At 46.1% G+C, this 19,973-nt stretch overlaps 3 protein-coding genes across 3 annotated transcripts; 1 reads left to right on the top strand and 2 right to left on the bottom strand.

Annotated features, from left to right (window-relative positions):
• Window positions 1-6,970: 6,970 nt before the first annotated feature.
• JR316_0007561 (uncharacterized protein) lies at window positions 6,971-8,113 on the bottom strand (the record flags this gene model as incomplete). Its single annotated transcript, XM_047893297.1, has 3 exons — window positions 6,971-7,044; window positions 7,108-7,179; window positions 7,237-8,113. 3 exons carry the CDS (start codon window positions 8,111-8,113, stop codon window positions 6,971-6,973), a joined length of 1,023 nt encoding a protein of 340 aa, XP_047748579.1.
• Window positions 8,114-10,600: 2,487 nt separating this feature from the next.
• On the top strand, window positions 10,601-12,231 carry JR316_0007560 (uncharacterized protein; the record flags this gene model as incomplete). The annotated part of the gene is made up of 7 exons (XM_047893296.1): window positions 10,601-10,649; window positions 10,722-10,907; window positions 10,963-11,130; window positions 11,191-11,410; window positions 11,468-11,851; window positions 11,923-11,961; window positions 12,027-12,231. The coding sequence occupies 7 exons, from the start codon at window positions 10,601-10,603 to the stop codon at window positions 12,229-12,231; spliced, it is 1,251 nt and encodes a 416-aa protein (XP_047748578.1).
• A 4,108-nt stretch (window positions 12,232-16,339) lies between these two features.
• Window positions 16,340-19,230, bottom strand: JR316_0007559 (uncharacterized protein; the record flags this gene model as incomplete). Its single annotated transcript, XM_047893295.1, has 10 exons — window positions 16,340-16,378; window positions 16,459-16,766; window positions 16,998-17,085; window positions 17,416-17,452; window positions 17,515-17,530; window positions 17,743-17,777; window positions 18,583-18,687; window positions 18,817-18,830; window positions 18,926-19,004; window positions 19,142-19,230. 10 exons carry the CDS (start codon window positions 19,228-19,230, stop codon window positions 16,340-16,342), a joined length of 810 nt encoding a protein of 269 aa, XP_047748577.1.
• Window positions 19,231-19,973: the final 743 nt, after the last annotated feature.

Here is a 19,973-nt window from a genome sequence, read left to right as displayed (position 1 = left end):
CCACTCCACCAGCACGAATACAATTTGAGGGATTATATCGTAAGAGAACCGATAGATTGTAGAATAAACAAACAGGCAGCTTGATTCGAATACGCGCATCAGGTGCATATACACATGCCTTGTATCCAGAATTACCAACAAACACGGTAGAGACGCACACAAATGCGCATTGTCACGACCAGTATGATATCGGCGTGTCTCCAAAGCAGAAGCACTGCAAGTAGAAGCGGGAATACGAGCTGAGAAGTCCAGTGTGAATGAAATGTTACGGAATGATTTCCCATACATCAAGAAGAGTGTGCGCTAAAACATCGAGCCAGCCATCTATCATAGAAATGATAAGACATATACACGCCACCGAACGCCATGTCATGACATCCTAAGCCCACAGGATAGGCACCTGCATCTCGTCTCAATGCATCCCGGACTGACCAAGGCCAATGCAGAAGATTAGAAACGCGTTCAGAGAAAGGGGTGAAACTCTGGATCTTCCTGACGTCCGCCTCTCCCTCTTTGGTGGATGGGCATCGCTTGCTCGAGGAAAACAGCTGAAGATCAATAGATTGGGTGTAAACACGGGTTGTGAATTGCGCAGGAAGAGGTAGGGTATACAACAGAGGGGTTGGAATATTCACCATCAGTTTCGGTGGTCCTAGGAGCGTCGGGTTGCGCGATACTGTGTTTGCGCGCATACAGCAAAGGAGCTCGTAGCCAGTTGTGAGGCAGGGATGTAGGAAGAGGAAATGGGCTGTATGAGGATAGTAGACGTAGTATATTGGGGGTACAAAGATGTGAAATGATTCGAAAATGCTTTAAAAGACGTACCTTCCTCTTAGTTCCTCACCGTTGCTTGCGCTCTCCCAACCTGCCCCTGCATGTTCGCACGCCCTGATGCGCATATTCGCTATTGGATCAACTTCAGTTCGGTACATGAGAAATATTTTCAGTAATTGCGTCGACGGTCGATGGGTTTGGCCTGTGTTGAGTGTCGTTGTCGTGCGGGTGGGTGGACTCGGTGGAGGCAAGGTGGAGAGAGAAAGTCGCTTTTATTTGGCTTTGTTGTTTGCAAGGTCAATTAGGTAGGCCGGGAACAGCCGGGAACGATCGTCAAGTTGGAGGGTCAACGAACCCTGCCTCGACGGTTTACAACGTATCTGGAGCTTCACCGATAACCGCTGAATCTGTTGGAGTAAACTTATAGGAGTGCGCTTAAACAGTAAGTCAAGATTTGAGGTACGTCATTGTTGTTCAGTGAATTTCGTTCCCGCTCGATTGTGTTGTCGGTAGCAACCTCCGCCAACCCTTCCTCTACCCGTCAAACGGTGACACTCCAACTGTTTTGACAGCTGAGAACGGTTAAACACCATTCACGAGATGTGTAGGCGGTCCGATTTGGCGCCATTGTCTCGCCGTAAACCGGGAAAATGAAGTCGATGAGGAGAACGCACCATTGGCAAGTGTCTCGTTTCGGATTATCCCTCAGCGGGCATTCGTCTCAAGGTCATAACTAGCCATACTTTCTGTTTCCCGCAGCATCACTACCACTTTCTGACTGTCGCGCTGGCCCATGCTTCAGTATATCCACACGTCACGGCAAGAACATGGGGTCTACATCAGTGAGTCGCATATTACATGCTTTGTTGAGGGAAGCGTCCAATGCATTGATATTCATGGCGATATCGCATCCATCCTATGAGCTACTGCGAATTTGCCCTTATTTACCTCTAATTAAGGATTGACCACTCCCTTCCGTTTGTACACTCCTATGTATAAATGGGCCGGGATTTTCAAACTGTGCGTGTCGTTCATGCTGCTCTGCTAAATACGAGTATTCTATTGTCCGAAGAATGGGGTCCGGGTTGACTAAATGGAAATTTACCGGTGCGAGATTATGTATCTCTAGCCGACGATGCAGAAGGACATGGTGAGAAAAAAAATTATGGGAGCTATAGCAGCTTCGTATCGTATGGCACATGAACAATAAGGAGGCTTTATAGCTGTAGTGCGATATTGTCGAGTACATTAAGCAGACTAAATGTCAAAGATTGCTGATAAAGGCATCCGATTGTGAACCTACGCAGCCTACGATTACTTGTCCCATCACTGCTGTTTGTTGCTACACGCATAACGCTCCATCATAGGAGAATACATTGGAAGTCTCCGATGCCCAGCTTGGATTACACACTGTCAAGCTTATCTGTCTATTGCTACAAATTGCCCCGCATTGTCACTCTCGGAGACCAAGAGCCGACTAGGAGATGATAGGACACATCAAAAGGCGAGTTTCACGAATACACCAGGCATAGATTGTAGACTGACAGATGATTTCGCTCGTCAGCTGTAGCGAGTTCTTTTGACTTTTTGCAATCTGGACTCGCCGCCGGTGAATACTCTCCTTCCCAGTGATGAAATTGGCTTTCTTATCGATCATTAAACACTTCTCAGACAGTACTATGATATCACCAGAGAGCAAACAATGGTTATCCTTCGCTCCTGATAACATCACAGGATCTTCAAGTACTTGGTCCCAAGGTATGCCATTCCTCTCGGCCGACACTTCCCCAGGTTTGGGCCAAGTAAACAGTAAGAAATGGAGTATATTATGTTTTCTATCCAACACTGACAACATAACTATAAGGTACACTATTCACCGAGTCGCATGCAGGAGTCATTCCTAATATCGACACCTACTCACCGTCTTCCAACACAACCACTCAATTTTCTCCAATCATCCATGCGCAACAAGCTTCAACTTCTTCATCCACTCTTGATTCCTCACGGCATTCTATTCTGCAACCATCTCCCATGTATCCTTTTCAAGGCTCTGAAGATATTTATTGTAAGTATTGGCATGCGTCATGTTTGAAACTTCATCCAGCTAACCGGACTTCCTCTCACAGCATTGTTTTGGTCGTCTCATCCACGTATAGCCTTTCGGCATTTTGTAATTATGGCTCTTTGATCAACATCAACAAATGGTCGGTAAAAAGATGGAATTACATGTCTGAAAACCTCTTAAATGCACATAATACAAAGAACTTTGATTAATACAATAGGAAAACACAATATGAGGTCGGGTGAGGAAATTGGTTTACCTCCCCTCGTGGCATTTTTTGTTAAATCATCTCTCCCTTCTCTTTTCCAGCTATAATGAATTCAGGATGCATTCATACCATTGCTATTACCTTTATGAATTACACATTTAAAGCGGTGTTATTCTTGATTGCACAGTAGATACAACATATAAAGCCAACTATACAGTCAGACACACACCCGTACTACGCATATGGCGGGGGTGGGTACACGAAACACTTCTAGCTAATATTTAAAATTTAGACAGTGTATCCAACCCCTAGTCCATGTGCGTGGCAATTTGGAGATAAAAAAAAATTAGATACCAACCATATTATCAGTGACTGGTTGTCGAGAGGGACCTGAGAGGTAGCCTTGAGTGGACGCTCGTAAACATGGATAACCCCAACTCACTGTGCAGCACACTCGTAAACATGGATAACCCCAACTCACTGTGCAGCACACCAAGAATAATGTAGTACACACATACACATCAATAGGCAGACAGTGTGTGCTCCGCGAGAAGTGCCATTCAAATGTGCGGATCAGCATTGACAGTCCGGTCAGGATGTATTGAAACAAGCACGGGCGTTTGTCAGAAGTATGACACGATTTTCCGTTGAAAATGCGAAGTGTCCGGCTTCACGATTTGGTCGCTACAAAAATAGCAAGACTAGAACTTTGATACGTACATTTATGTCAGGTTTCGTAATGAAGTACTTAGTCATTAGTACATACACCCTTGGTTGAACAACGTACTTTGGTGTGGTCGTACTGTGACCTAGGTATACATTGCTGTATCAAATGGTTTTCTTATCAATGATACAGTAATACCCGGTTTATATGAACCTATACCAAGTCCTGTTCACTTTCAAACAACTTTTGTCATTTTTTCTCAGATTTTTTTGTTTCCAACTTATCTCGGCTCCTTCTGCATCAAAATAATCTAAGTAAAGGTGCCGGAAACACCCACAGCAAGACAAAATATGCTTTGCCGTGATAGGCCGATATAAACTCAGTTAAATTTCAGATTATCTGGAAGAATTGCGCCCTTAACCATCTGTTGAAATAACTGCTTTACGGAAGACCATCTTTAGAGAGACCACCCTAGGATAATACCAACACGTACACCATTGGTTTTGATGAAACCACGACTTGACCACAGCTTTACCACGACACGAGTTTAAATTTACCACGGTCTGTGCTAATTTTATCAGAATGTCATCCAATAGGCTGTTCGCACACTCAGAATGTAAGCACTACAACATAAAGAAAGGCCCAAAACTAGTGAGTACAACTCTATTTCTCAATGTTCGCTTTTTCAACGGAAAATCGTGTCATACAGAAGAATGAGATGTAGTGTACACCACACTATCCACTGCTCACCTCAGGGTCCTGAACACGTAGACGACGCAGGCGGCATACCAGCTTGATGGGATGTGGACAATGTAAACATATCCCCAATGCAGGCCCCACAATGACTAGGTTACGCGTAGCTCAATGCGCCGGTGGAAGTGGAAGACAGAGGTGGTGGGGATACCAGCGAAGGTTGATGGTACACTCGTCTGTTCACCCATTCCATCCGCCAGAACATACGACCAAAAATAATTCACTCACCTACATCTATGCCCTTACCCGTTTAAACCTCACTGACTTCCCTCGAACCCCGCATGCACTCCATGCCGCAATACACTCTGCATGTTTACTATATTCCTCATGACATGAATGCTGAGTCGTTTTAGAGGGGATTTTCTTTATAATACAATAGCAACATCTAAATATATGTATTCCTCGAGACTCGGGGATGAAGACATCCAGAAAACACCAGAAATTATAGACAGCCCGAAGTCTACAAATTCTGGGAGGAAGAAACTAGTAAAGGTAGCAAATACCTATCTCAACGATTAGATTTGTGAGCATTGGAATACGTGTCAGGGTTTAATCGCAGATATAATCCACCTTATTACCATTTCCATTCCCTAAGGCGTTCCCGATAGTTCACTCTCCAGAAACGCGACATTCTCAGTTACAGTAGGTCAGAAAATTAAATCCTTCATACGTATCACTCGCGCGTTTTACAAACATTAGTAACTGTCGTACCCTACGCAACCCTCCTCTTCTATAAACATAAATGTCGTCCGTTAAATCGTTCAATGCCACTGATTAATATGTTCAGGGAAAGATCCCTTCTCGATATATGTCGGCTGACCATTGATTGGCGGGCATGCCATGCATGCAATGAGGCTAGCGTCTCCGGGGCTGCAAACGATGTTATGACATTGGTGCAGGTGCGAGCGGATGCTCTCGCGGCGGGTCGCGGCGTCAAGTGCGCCGGAGTACATTTTGTTGGGGCATCGGGAGTTGAGGACGCAAGAGCCGGATTTACTGGATATTGTCAAAGATAATCAGTATGTGTTATGAGCGATGTAGATGAGTATTGGTGTACTTACGATGCCATTGTTAGTTGTTTGGGTGGGTGAATATTTGGTATTGAAGTTGTGTGTGTTGATACTGATTCATGGTAGACTTCCCATTATTTATAACGGTTCTGGGATTGTAGGTTGTGCACTATGTGCGCTTCTCGCTTTCATCGTTCTATCGAACGCCAACGTAGGTCAAAGAATAAAGCTACTGAAAGTATATCAAACGCTCAAAGTAACAGTGTCGTCTTTCAGTATTTGAAGCAGACTTTCAACTATGGTTCGCCCACAAAGCAGAGACCTACATGTGTCTTCACAATATTTCCCGAGCTTTGAATCTTCAAAGCAATTAGTCGTGGTAGCTGAGTTTGAACATCAAGTGCTTTCATCTTTGTCTTGTTTCCCACGCTCTCAAAGAGGTTCATCCGCTCTCTAGGTTCTCCGGTGTCTTTACTCAAAGAAAGGAATGCCTTTTGTTTTCAAAGCCCAAAGAACTTTATGAAGGGGCACATAGGAAGGCAGAGGCCGGTAGGGCCGTTTGACATTGGAGGGTGCAAATTCAGATGTTTTTCATTGCTTGGCCACACATTGACATGTAGCTTGTATCGACCATTACGGACAACATTTTTAGCTTGCATGTATGCGCTTTTGAGAACACGCAGGCAGAGTCTACGCTGAATGTCGTAGCATACAACCACAGTGTCGAGAATCATTCCGTTACATTTTGTGTCGCAAATCTTTTAGGGTTGTAATGTGACGGGGACGGCACGCTGGCTGATTCAGAGCCAAGTAGGTACGTACTGCTACTGCCACTACACCCGGAAGTAAGTAAAGGAGACGGGTGAATTAGGGATGAATCGTGAATCGCGAATCGGGAGAGGAGGAGGAGGAAGATGTGGGCATGATACGTCATTTGCGTTGCTGTGGTTGTTGTTGTTGCTGGGTTGGGATGGTGTGGATTGGGTTGAAGGGTTGCTTAGATCACTGTGCATGTGAATGTCTGAATCAGACGTCAATGTGTCAATGGGTGGGTGGATAGATGCTGATCTTCCTGCTGAAATTTGAGATGTAAAAGTGGATGAGCGCATGTTATTTTTTCTTCCTTTTCAATCGCGCTCCTTGCAACGTTAAACTTCCCACGGTAGCCGCGGTCAATGATAGAACAAAACGGAGATAAGATATAAAAGAATATGACTGTATCGATCCAGTCGATAAGATAAGAATGTCGAGAACTAACTACGCTCCCACCAACTGCCAACTACTACACCTCCATGACGATGCATCCTCTCTAACGACCTCGGATAGGAGCATTGGAAGTAATCTCCTCTCGGGAACGGAATATGTCATCGTAGTCACTCCTATGACCTTGTAGTATACTTTTTTCTTGGTCGGAGGCTCACAACCAGGATTACTGTGGGTTCTTTCCCGCCCTCTTGACTTCTTCTCCTGCTCAATTTTGATACTCTTGCGGAGCCTTTTCAATCGGTCTTGTACTTTTTTAGTAGTCCTCCGTGTTCTAGTGCGTGTTTCTCTTCCCGCTGCTCTGTTCTCTCTAACGTTAACCCATGAATATGTCAGCCACTCATTTCAACTGCAAGCATATATACACACATACCTATTGGCGCTTTCATGGCGCTGAACTCCGGATACTTCCATATGATGGCTCCGAGCCAGCCAGATGGGCCCCCTTGCATTACGATGGTTTCAGTATTGTGATCACAAGAGATGGAAATCTGAAATATACCTTCAAGCATCATGAGGTTCAGATTCCGTATTCGGTATCTGCTCAACAGGGATTCCCTGGAGCTGTACCTTGGGCGGTGTTCCTGGTGCTGGAACGTGTAATTTTCCGATATTTCCGTCTCTCCAGATCCATGACGGAAACTATTTGCACGCATATCTTGATAGTCGATCACGCTCTGCACTGGCTTGTGTACCCAAGTGCATGACCCCCCTCTGTTCTCTGTTCCACTGGACAATGTGACGCCCGCCTGACTTCGTGGCATATCGTGTTCACGCTTGCTATGTGATGATGGCATTGGTTTCGCCAGCAAAGCAGGATCGATTGTTCCTGTGGACAGGACATACGAAAGTAGGCTGTCCATGGGATCGCTCTGGGACAGAGGGTCCGAAGTTGATATGAATTCGATCGATGTATTGGTTGGATATGTGGTATCCTCAGAGCCTTCATGACCGACCAATACAGAAATATGGGCATCTGGGCGGACGTTATTGGTAGGTAACAACTCAGGAGACGACATGTCAAGCGCTTCGTTATTGGTCTGACCGTTGATAGACAAATTCTCTTCCCCGCTCAAGTAATATTCGTCATGTACAAACCCTGCGTACGACAAGCTCCCAGATCCCCGTGGAGTGTGATGCGTGGAGGCCGATGAGTCCTGAGAAGCCTCCTCACCGGCATGGCTTGATGCAACACTCGGGAACATTCTGATATTTGGCGCCATCTCGACTGTGTTCAAAGTGGTGCGTCCATAACGACCCTCTGAATAAAAATTCACGTTTAACCAGGCATCGTTCGCTGATATAGATGTGGACAGTGCAGGGATATCAAAGTCTTCGCTATCAAGTGGGGGAAATCTGACGACGTAGGCGTTCTGCATATCGCGGTAGCAAGAATGGGAAAAATAAAGAAAGATCTGAAGCGAAGGCTGGTTATGTGTCTGGGAACAAAGGAAAGTTTGCTTCGTCTGAATCCGTCGGTATGGGTTCATAAATCCCAGCTAAACACGCTTTTCCCACCAGCTCGCAGGTACAAATTCAGGACTGCCCGTTTTTGCGCGTTCTAAGCAATCAAAAACTAACCTCAAGGCGCAGGATCGCAGTTTCGTGGGAAAAAAATGTTCCTGACCAATCACAGCTAATCGGTTGACAATTCCCTGGCGTTTCCGAGCATGCAGCAGCCGCGATGTACTTCGCACCCGGTAGATCAGTTCTAGACTTCAACGCTCAAACGGTGGTTATAGGACGTGTGGTGAGTTTAACAAGTTTATGACGTTCATTCCACTATCCAATCACATACGTCGACATAAATCAGAGTAGGCGAAAGCTTGCCATTAGAGAATCGCTATGCATCTCCACTGATATTGTATGGTGCAGGTGCAGGCACTTACAGGGTTGGGAAAGTCTGAGCATGTAGCTGTCGAGTCGCTCGGAATGCACTAATGGATTCCCATTTGTCCTGCCAGAGACTGCATAAATCAAGATCAAATTTTTAGTATACCATCACCCATGGTCTGCAGCCCGCAACCGCGATGAATGGCATATACTCAACAGGAGACATCAGCGGTGAGCGTATGATGAAGAGGAGGATGGACTAAAGAGAGAGGAGTGAAGATATGCGAACGAGCATATAGGCAAATAGCATACACATTAACGTTCCACTGCATTGACGCATCGCAAATATGGGGAATATGAAGTTGCACACAGTATACCCCAAAGTCGTTATTATGGACCTGGTGTATCTGGCGCAGCGTCGATGTTTGCGTACGCCGGTGCAGTGGAAGCATGATGGTGAGGACCGAAGAACAGGATGGAAGAAGGTGGTGGAGATTTTTCCGGCTTCATGCAAAACCAATGTAGAGAAAAACACTTACCTGAATGCTCTTTATCAACATCTGAATCCATTGTCACCTCCCAGAGGTGATCCTTTTTCGAGTGGCGCAGATATCCCGCATTTCAACCTAAAATGTATGCGCGCATTAGAACCAAACCCTGAATACAGTGAGCGCGATTACACGTACGCGTCGCAGTTTCTGGCCCGCAATAAGAATCCTTAAATTGTTGCTAAGGCCATTTTTCCCCTCAATGTCCATATGTCACACGAGCGGAGTCGGTAGGCCTACGACAACGAGGGGAGGGTATTGAGGATGATTGGAGGCCCATCTACGTGGTCGAAGGGAGGTAGACAGGATGAAAATAACTCGTATATGCTCCATAAACATGCGCAGGGTGTAAGCAAACCTGTGGGCGGAGTATGATGCAGAGAAATGAGCAAAGGCGCATTGAAGAAAATAATGAAGATTGAGAGTGCAACTGCCACGGCGAATGTGTGATGTGTGCCACCGTTTGTCAGTTCGATGCGAATATCAAGGTGATGGGGTTAGCGACACAAAGAGATGGTAAGGACGTGTGCTCTCCAATTCCATCCGCCAGAACATGCAAAACCAGAAGCAGCGCACTCACCGGGTTCTTCCTCCTCCTCAATCTCCCTACCGTCGGCTGCCCTCGACCCCAGTCACACTCCACATCGCGATGACTTTTGCATGTTAAGTGCTTCATTTTGAACAATCGTCCTTTGAATCGCTGACAAGTGGGAGATGGCTGTGGAGGACGATATTCACACCTTGTCAATGGAAAGACGCGTTGTTTGTCCTTGCTGGTTACAAAGAAATTTAAACTCCGCGTGTGCGCGTCCGGTGCAAGCCGACATGCGCCTCTTGTGCCCTCGCTATGTGGTTCTCTCACTTTCGATATGGTAAGCTTTAAATTGAGGATCGGTGCACATATTGAAATCTACCTCAAAAAGAGACAACAAGAACAACAGCAGAACATATACGTATGGGTGGTGTGCCACCTAATTCCTACATCTATTACCTACGGATGCCAGTTTGATGCCAGTACTAGGTCATCGAGGTCCGACTAATAGAGATAATAGTTATAAGCGAGGTAGGGACATTAGCCTCGATGTAACCCGGGGCTGTATTCCTCGATGATACCAGTGACTGTATTATAAATAGACATGTGAGAAATAACACATTAACCAATCGTATTGTGTGGTGGAAATAGGACACGAGGTGGAGAATGACAGGTCATTTCTCTCGGCACGTCAGGGAAATGGTGCGGCCATAGGCACAGACAAGTGTCGATTGTGTGTGTTCACGGGAACCCACAGTATTTTTTTGCCTAATGGGTTGAAACAGCATTTTGTACACGAGGAGTTGACGAGTCATCCTGCACTAGCCCAACAAGGGCCGAAAACATGAGAAATCCCCCTTCACACCGTATCAAAACCATTTCTTTCTTTCTTTCTACATCATCGCCCCCAACCCAACTCCACAGAGCACAGTTCATCCACAGACTCTATCAAAATGGATAATTTTTTCACTTTTGACTTTTTCCAATCTGGACTCGCCGCTGGTGAGTACGCTCCTTCCCAGCTCTTCCCAGTGATCAAGTTGGCTTTCTTATTGATCATTAATCTCTTCTCAGACGGTACCATGATATTACCAGAGAATGGACTATCGTTATCCTTTGCTCCTAACAGCAACACAGGATCTTCAAGTACTGGTCCCCACAATATACCATTCCTCTCAAGCGATCTCGATCTCCTTATTGAACCAGTAGTTCATGCCGAATCGTCTTTCTGCACTTCCCCAGGTTTGGGTCGATTAAACAGTAAGCAAGGGAGTATTCTACGTTTTCTGCCCAACACTGACCGCGTGACTATAAGCTACACTATTCACCGAGTCGCATGTAGGAGTCACTCCTAATATCGACTCCTACTCATTCTCTTCCAACACAACCACTCAAAACCGTGCGCAACAAGCATCAACATCGTCACACACCTTTAATCCCCCACCATATCCCACCGGTTTTCAAGGTTTTGAAGACATTGACTGTAAGCATTGGTATCTCCATGTTTGAAACTTCAGCCTGCTAACCGTATATCCGCCGACAGCCTCGTCTTGGTCGTCTCACAATTTCTTTCCCCAAATCAGCACAGAATACGTGCCGACTGCCAATCCACGCAGCGCCTTTCCCGAATGTATCATTCAAACACCCACAGCAACTTCTGGGGCGACTTACCCACCAACCATTGATCAGGCGTCATCGAGCAGACACCAATCACAGTTGCTCACAAACTATGGCGAATATACATCCGCGGACGTGGCTGATGGGTATGTTTATTGGCCTAGACTTTGAGCCAAACTGATGTCCTTCTTCACGCATCTCAGCTATCCATCAACGTCTTCCACGGGGAATGCCCCTACAAGTGTGCAATGTGATCGATACGCCAATATCGTTCACGGTGGAATCTGGTACGCCGACACAGACCCATCCGCACAGGTGGCGAAAACCCTGACGAGGGTAGACAACAAAGATAACAAACGAAAACAACAGTTGATTCCAACGCTTGAAAGCGTTGAACAACTGGTGCCGTATTTTCACCCTGGGAGCCATACGAGCCTCCCAGGAAGTTCGAGCAGCAGTTTCCACTCCTATATCGGAGAAGAGGAAACACATATTGGAGGATCCACGCAGTGGACATTGAACCGCGAAGCGGGCTCCGGGGGCGACCCCGTTGAGCCTTTCGCCGGGCCCACACACAGAGATGGAGGGTATGATATGACGTTTCCTTTTCTCCTCCAGAGTATGAACTGCAATGCTGATATTACCAATTGTGATTTAGGATGAAAAGCCATCGCTCTATCACGCACAATGGCGACAGGTACGAGTTGCCGGTTATCTAGTTAATAAACGCGACAGCGGGACTGACTATTCCTTAAAAATTAGGAAAGTCGCGAGCGCTTCCACATATTCTCGGAAGCGAAGATTGTTGACGGTTGACAACGATGAGTATGCACAACGCACCTTTCATTGTTCTTCTCAATATCTAAATTCCATCTCCTCCCTTCTCACACTGTTCCAGCAGCCAATCCTCGCCCGCCGCGAAACGTCCCCGAAGAAGGTTGCCACGGGACGACCAAAAGGCAGGTGAAGGCAGGGTCGCGAGGGCCCTGAAGGCCGCACCAACTCGGAGGCCGCAGCGCAAGCCAGCCACACCACGATGCATGGCTGGCGCGGCCTCGGAGGGGCGTGTGGTGATGCTTGACCGTGAGCGTCACTCAAAGAAGGGGACGCAACTCACCTTCCAGGTGATGTCGGCCGCACAAAGGCCATAGGAAGCTTCTGGGCGTTACCTCACGCTCAACACTTAGGCAGGCAAGAAGATATAGTTAGTATCTCATAAATATTAAACAGAATGTAAATACCTTGCTTGCCTCTGAGCATTCTTCAAGTTTCAGCACTTTTTGTCTTGAAATGTGTGAGAGCATCAGCATTGTACAAAGCGGACAATGTCGCAGAGTGAGATAAGAGATCAGATTACACTCTGGGTCGAGCTCTAGTATTTCCGAGATAATCAAGATGTGCACTGACCGTGGGACATCTTGCTGCCAACGGCCTTTCGGCACCACACTCCTCATCCCTAAGCCAGCTGTTCCCCGAACCGTTGTGTATACCTACCAGTCCGCCCTCGATATTTGCATTTCATGACGATGGCGCTAACCGCAACTGGCGCACGCCCTCTGGGCAGAAAACTGTGCCCAGGCACCGCCTAGAAAGAATTCTGATGTGGACGTTGGAGTGTGAACCGTCAACGGGAAAATTTGACATCCAGACGGCCATAATCGCTAGGGTCTTACCATTTTCAATTTTACGTTCTCAGATACCTACCTCAACAATTAGATTATTGAGCTTTGTAATACGCGTCAGTGTTTAATCGCAGATATAATCCACCTCATTACCATTTTCATTCCGTAAGGCGTTCCCGATAGTTCACTTTCCAGAAAGACGACATTTTCAGTTACAGTAGGTCAAAAATTAAATCCGTCATACGTATCACTTGCGCGTCTTACAAACATTAGTAATTATTGTACGCTACGCAACCCTCCTCTTCTATAAACATAAATATCGTCCGTTAAATCGTTCAATGCCACTGATTAATATGTTCAGGGAAAGCTCCCTTCTCGACATATGTCGGCTGACCATTAATTGGCGGACATGCCATGCATGCAATAAGGCTAGCGTCTCCGGGGCTGCAAACGATGTTATGACATTGGTACAGGTGCGAGCGGATGCTCTCGCGGCGGGTCGCGGAGTCAAGTGCTCCGGAGTACATTTTGTTGGGACATCGGGAGTTGAGGACGCAAAGGTCGGATTTGCTGGATATTGTCAAAGATAATCAGCATGTACTGCGAGCGATGTAGATGAGTGTTGGTGTACTTACGATGCCATTGTTAGGTGTTTGGGCGGGAGTATATTTGATATTGAAGTTTTGTGTGTTGATACTGATTCATGGCAGACTTCCCATTATTTATAACGGTTCTGGGATTGTAGGTTATGCACTATGGGCGATTCTCGCTTTCATCGTTCTATCGAACGTCAACGTAGGTCAAAGAATAAAGCTACTGAAAGCATATTAAACGCTCAAAGTAACAGTGTCGTCTTTCAGTATTTGAAGCAGATTTTCAACTATGGCTCGCCCACAAAGCAGAGACCTACATGTATCTTCGCAACATTTCCCGAGCTTTGAATCTTCAAAGCAATAAGTCGTGGCAGCTGAGTTTGAACATCAAGTGCTTTCATCTTTGTCTTGTTTCCCACGCTCTCAAAGAGGTGCATCAAAGCTCATTCAAGGTTCTCCGGTGTCTTTACTGAAAGAAAACGTCCTCCATTTCATTCAAACCCCAGCACTCTATCAAAACACCTTCCTCAATTATGTATCTTCTTCCGTGTAAGATGTAAAAAAAACGATGTAAAATGGAACTCGAGGAGAAATAACTAACGACAACGTCCTTTCACGGCGCTCAACCCATGAGATCTCACGACGTCAACGTTTTCCCATGTCGAATATATGATATGGTCATGTTAGCAGCTCACGTAGATGTATCGAAAATCAGAATCAAAGCAGGATGCACCTGAATGCTCATCAAAGATCAAAGACAGATCAAAGCATCGATAGGGGCTTTGTTCGCTGGATAACAAATTTCAATTCCCGACGGCCCGACGTACCATTTTGTCAGCAGGATGCGTGAGACTTCGGCGGCAATTCCCGGATCAGGAATAAACCTCTAACCGAATCTCTCTCAGAGAGAACTGATGCCCTAGCCATAGGATAATAACGACAGTAGCTGGATAAAATAAGGACATCCTTTTTATTACTAAAGATTCTGGTTTGCGCTGTGTTACAATAGGCACTGCCTATAAAGTATCAAAACACCTATTGACGTGCTGGTTGGGATCATTCCATCTGCCAACAACACTCGTATGTAGCCGGTCTGATCAGTTCCGCTGCTATAACATGAACTCTGAAGCCAATCAAAAAGCTTTTAAGAATGACTCATGGAGACCTTCGGGTTCTATGGATTAGGAATTGGAGTACAGTGGAGCATGATTCGGTAAAGTTTATTTTTGTTCGTGGTCATGACTTGTACTGCACCACAAAATTGTGGATTGCATACGTTACCCATGATGTCTCATAAGAATGTATGTCGTATATATTGTGATGCTTGATCATCTATATTGCTTGAAAGTATAAAGGACGGCACTTTTATCACCTGAAAGACCGTCGTAAATTGGGTCAATGGCGGACCGAACAATGTATCCTTTACCCCTTAACAAGCTGGAGATAGAATCAAACAGGATTAACGTCAATGCAACCATGACGCGGAGCTTCCTAATGGGTGAGTTTTTTTTATTCAGAAACCAGTCTAAATTGCACGCTCACGTATTCCAGGAGTCTATACAATGGTATATGGGGGGACTATTTGCTTTTATGGTAAGGGTACATTTTTTTATTTGAAAATCATACAAACGGTGCTTTCATCAGTGCGGAAAAGGCATTCAACCAAGAGAAACCCCATTGTTGTATCCTTGATTTCCTTTTTATTCGTGTGCACGTTTATCAGCTATATCTACGTACTGATCTTCGTTAATTGGAATTTTGGTACGGAAGGAGTTTTACACCCATTCACGATGATAGGGTTGTATACGCTCCAACCGTATAGTGTGGATCTTATTATTACTCTTGCATTTTATCTTTCTATGATAGCCGCTGATGTACTACTTGTGAGTTCATAAAGCTCTTTCTGTCTGGAATACTTTTTAATACCGATAACAGCTCTGGAGGATGTACCATGTATGGGGGAAATCAAAGATATTACTCATATTCTCAGGCTGTGTCCTCGTCGCAGAAGTTGGTTAGTGGACTCTACATTTATTTGCACAACGGTTCTACTGAACAATTTACACAAGGCCTTCTTGTTAAAACCATAGTCATACACGGAAAGCGTCTAGAAACAGCGTCGCAAAGGCTCTACTCTGGCGCGGTACTTCTATTCATGTGCATGTGCGCTACCGTGTTGGCAACATCACTGATAGCGTGGAAAATCCATACTTCCTCTCGCGGAAGCATAGCATCCACGAAAAAGTTATTCAACCACGTCTTGGTATTAGTAGTGGAATCGGGCGCAGCCTATGCGACCCTTCTATTCTTCACGGCTATTCAGATTGAAATTCCGCAAAACTCCAACTGGTCACCTTCTTTGCCCGTGTTTTCCCTCATGATGTTGAACCTCGCTGCAGTGAGTGCTTTTGACACCATGTCATGTCGACACACTCATACCATACATACTAATAGGGCATGCTTCCCACAATATTGGTGGCTCGAGTCATGTCAATAAGCTGTCACGGTATGGATACGGCTCAAATACAGGTCGAGACACACTCAGAGGGGGAAGGATTAAATCCATAAAGAAACGCTACTGTCAAACAACAATCTAGAATTCATAATATAAATGTACAATCATAAATTATCGTTTCATAAATTGTTGGTATATAGAGATATCACGTCGTCCAATCGGAAGACAGTGTAAGGTACGTTGTAGAGATATTAAAACAGTGATATTACACAGAAGATTCAATCCAGACTACAGAGTGCATATACACTGGTTAAATATCAATCGGTCAATCCACCCATCCATAAAAATCTATTCTGAGGAACTGAACACGCACCAAACACCAAACACCAAACACCAAACACCAAATCAAACCACATGCTTCTCCGTCTTCACCTCTATCTGTCCCTACACATCACATCACCGTCAGTACCTACAAAATCTCCCATGCATTGACACATCAATCACAATCCAGATCTCACACGTACATTCTTCAAATTCAAAGCATGCAGCCGCTGCGCCTCCCCATCCCCATCCCCATCCCCATCCCCACCCACCGCACCACCGCGCGTCTGCACCTCCCCCCTAGTCTGCACCCCCGACGACACCGTCATCGTCGTGCTCGCCTCATCCACAGACGCAAACACCGCCATACTGATCTCCTTCCCGCGCGTATGCTCCCGGTTGCGCGTCGTCGCGCCAAAGGGGATAGATATGATTCCGCCTGTCGGCGCGTCCATCTGCGTGCGGATCTTTTCGCGGCGGTTGAGGGTGGCGAGGAGGGAGCTGAAGTATACTGCAAATTCCAATGTAACAGTAAAGCAAGAGAAAGATATATAAATGAGTCTGGGACTTGCGTCGGCAAATAGCTATAGCTGGGACTTACATTTGCTCAGCATGTAAAACGCGCCTGCGTACGCGAACGTCTCCTTCATCGTCAGCAGCTATCCATCGCACCGCACATCGCACAATATCATCAGCGCAAGCTCCGCTCATACATACATACATACAAAACAAACCCACGTACCAGGATAAGCGTCAGAATCGCCACTAGCGTCGTCAACAACCCCGTCGTCACGGTGTATAAGATAAGCGTGCTGATCACCGAGTTCGTGCTGTACAAGTCAACGGATCATCGTCAGTCAGTCAGTCAACAGTCAACAGTCAGTCAGTCTATGATGCGCATAGGATTAGTGAGATGAATATGGATAATAACCGTTTCACGCCTGAGCGGCTGTTCCATAAGAGCACACACAGCGATCCCGCGAGGATAGAGTCGGCGACGCATATAGCTATGAGCGTCGTGTCTAGTTCGATCTGGGTTGGGTTTAATTAAATAGCGGGGAGGGGGAGGGAGAGGGAGAGATAGGTATTGTGTGTGAGTTTGGATTGTGGAATTAAATTAGACGGAGATGTAGTTGTAGTGGTTTGCGAGGGGTGCTTACGACGAGATCGAGAGCTTCCAGTCCCGTCATCCCCACACTATCTCAAAAACAAAATGTCAGGTAATGTGACGACAAGGGTAATAATACATATAAACGTACGTTTTAGACGTTGTATCTACACCCCAACACACCGAATAAGATATCACGCCCCCCAAAAATAAAATAAAATAAAGAAAACGGAGCAAACGACTCACACAGCCCTGCTATGAGCGCACACACAATCGGAAAGGCCTATACACACGTCACCCCATCAGCACATCAGCACACCACTCATTCGCCAGAAAGCAAGTTGGAGGACGAAAAGAATGTCGGAGATATATTACGTACCGCTACACTCGTCAAGCGCACATTGTGATGGCTCACTATGTTTGCATAAGATATCAGCAAGAGGAACGGGGACGGAGGGGGGAAGGAGGGGGACGTACATCTCCAGATGCGATAGCAGTAGAATCTACATGTGCATTCATCAACACATAGATACGGAGGACGGGAGGGTGGAGTGGATATTGTCCAGGGACGGAGAATAGAGAATAGAGAATAGAGAATAGAGAATAGAGAATAGAGAATAGAGAATAGAGAATAGAGAATAGAGAATAGAGAATAGAGAATAGAGAATAGAGAATAGAGAATAGAGAATAGAGAATAGAGAATAGAGAATAGAGAATAGAGAATAGAGAATAGATGTGTGGATGTGGTACGTACCCTCGCACACCGCTATCGCTGAACGACTACGCATACACAAGACCATCCATCCATCGTCATCAGCACCATTTCCCTCGATGTAAATAGATTTTTATGAGGACTTACCATCATAAACAGCGAAAACTATCCCCAAAACAAAATAGCACGGTCATCAATCCATGCCCGCTCCGCAAGATAGATTAAAATACGCTGACGCACCGATAGCTCCCTGTATAATGATCATGGCCGATATTATGGTCGTATAACTCTCATCAGCACTCAGCTAACAATCACAATCACACGCAAACCCAAATCACACCCAAATCACACGCAAACCCAAACCCAAATGCAGAACCCAAATCCAAACCCAAAAGCAGAACCCAAACCCAAAAAGCAGCAAAGAAACCCAAACCCAAACCCAAATGCAGCAAAGCAAATGCAGCAAAGAAGAAACCCAAAAGCAGCAAAGAAAGCAGCGGGACTCACCACGGCACCCGATTGATCATCATACTCAGCGGATTATGAATCGAGTCCTTCGTAAGATTGAGCAGCGCGATAGCGGCGAATACAGCGTGGAAGGTGTCGAGGACCCTGTTGTACAGTTATAATGAATGGGATGGTGAGTTTTGTATTTATTCATCGGTCATCTGAGGCGAGGTGAAGGGTGGGTCGGTGGGGTAGGAGAGGGATGGGTGGGAGAGGAGGGAATGGGTGATGTACCATAGTAGTAAAACCTGCAGGTACAGATGTATGCGTCGATGAAAAAAATATCAATTGAGTATATCAGTTTCGTATGCAAAAACGGAATGGAGGAAGGGAAGAAACTCACCAATAGCCGCGTGAACAGAGGATCCCGTCTCGATCTTCGGAAATACACGAACGTCTGGTGCGTCGTCAGGCCGTAGAATCTATCACGACATAATCATTGAGCATATCAGCGTCGACCGTCTTTCTGCGCCGCGTCCGGAACCATCCAAGAGCGGGGAAGGGGAAGGGGAAAGGGGAAAGGGGAGAGGGGAGACGATGGAATGAGAGAGGTACGTACACACCGGCGAGATAGCTACCCGCGAACAAGCCGTGCAGCGAGTGGGTGAGCTTTCCGGGAAGCGTAGGGTCGTCCAGTCCCGATACCATCGTCGCCGTCACACCGTCAATCGAAACAAGCTGAACAAAAATCCGTTCGCGCACAATCAAGAATCCAGATAACCCAAGCAGCTACCCACAACACAAGCGAAGGTGGGGTGAAGAAGCAGAAGTGAGGGAGGGTAAGGGTAAGGATGCTGAGTTGTGCTTGAGCTGGCCCCATGTGGACGTTGCTTTTTTGTATACACGCCCTTTCCAAGCCCATGCAGCCACACTGCGCATATTTGCGAAGATGGGGACATGGATTTTCTGGGTGTGGTGAAACGAAAAGGGTCATCTCGGCTCTGCATCGACGGGGTTTCCGTGATGGCGGATATATATCCTTACTTACTGTTGGTATGCCGGCTGGTGGCGGTGTCTGGTAGTTGGAAGTGGATAGACCAGGATATACAAGCGCTTAACCTGTGGTACTTTGTTTGTCCTGGCGGTGGGGATTGTGGTGGGTGCTGGGGGTATACTTAGGTCGTGGGTTTTGCGATGGAAGTTGACCTGATTGACTTTGGATTGATAGGCAGCGTGGAAACTGCCGTGCCATCTCTGATCTCGCGGCATCAATATCAATAGCAGCCTTTTTGCTGAGAGAAAGAGTACCTTTTCAGGAGTTCTATCAAAGTGTACCGAGGACTGCTCAATTTGCCTTGATGGTCTTTACCCTCGTACCCACAGCTGACCGCATAATCCACTCTGATGAACCGTTTGAGCTGTGTAAATGAGCGCAAAAAAAGAGGAACAAG

The sequence above is a fragment of the Psilocybe cubensis genome, chromosome 6 (assembly GCF_017499595.1).
Source record: "Psilocybe cubensis strain MGC-MH-2018 chromosome 6, whole genome shotgun sequence".
NCBI lineage: Eukaryota > Fungi > Basidiomycota > Agaricomycetes > Agaricales > Agrocybaceae > Psilocybe > Psilocybe cubensis.
This window is presented reverse-complemented; position numbering and strand designations above follow the sequence as displayed.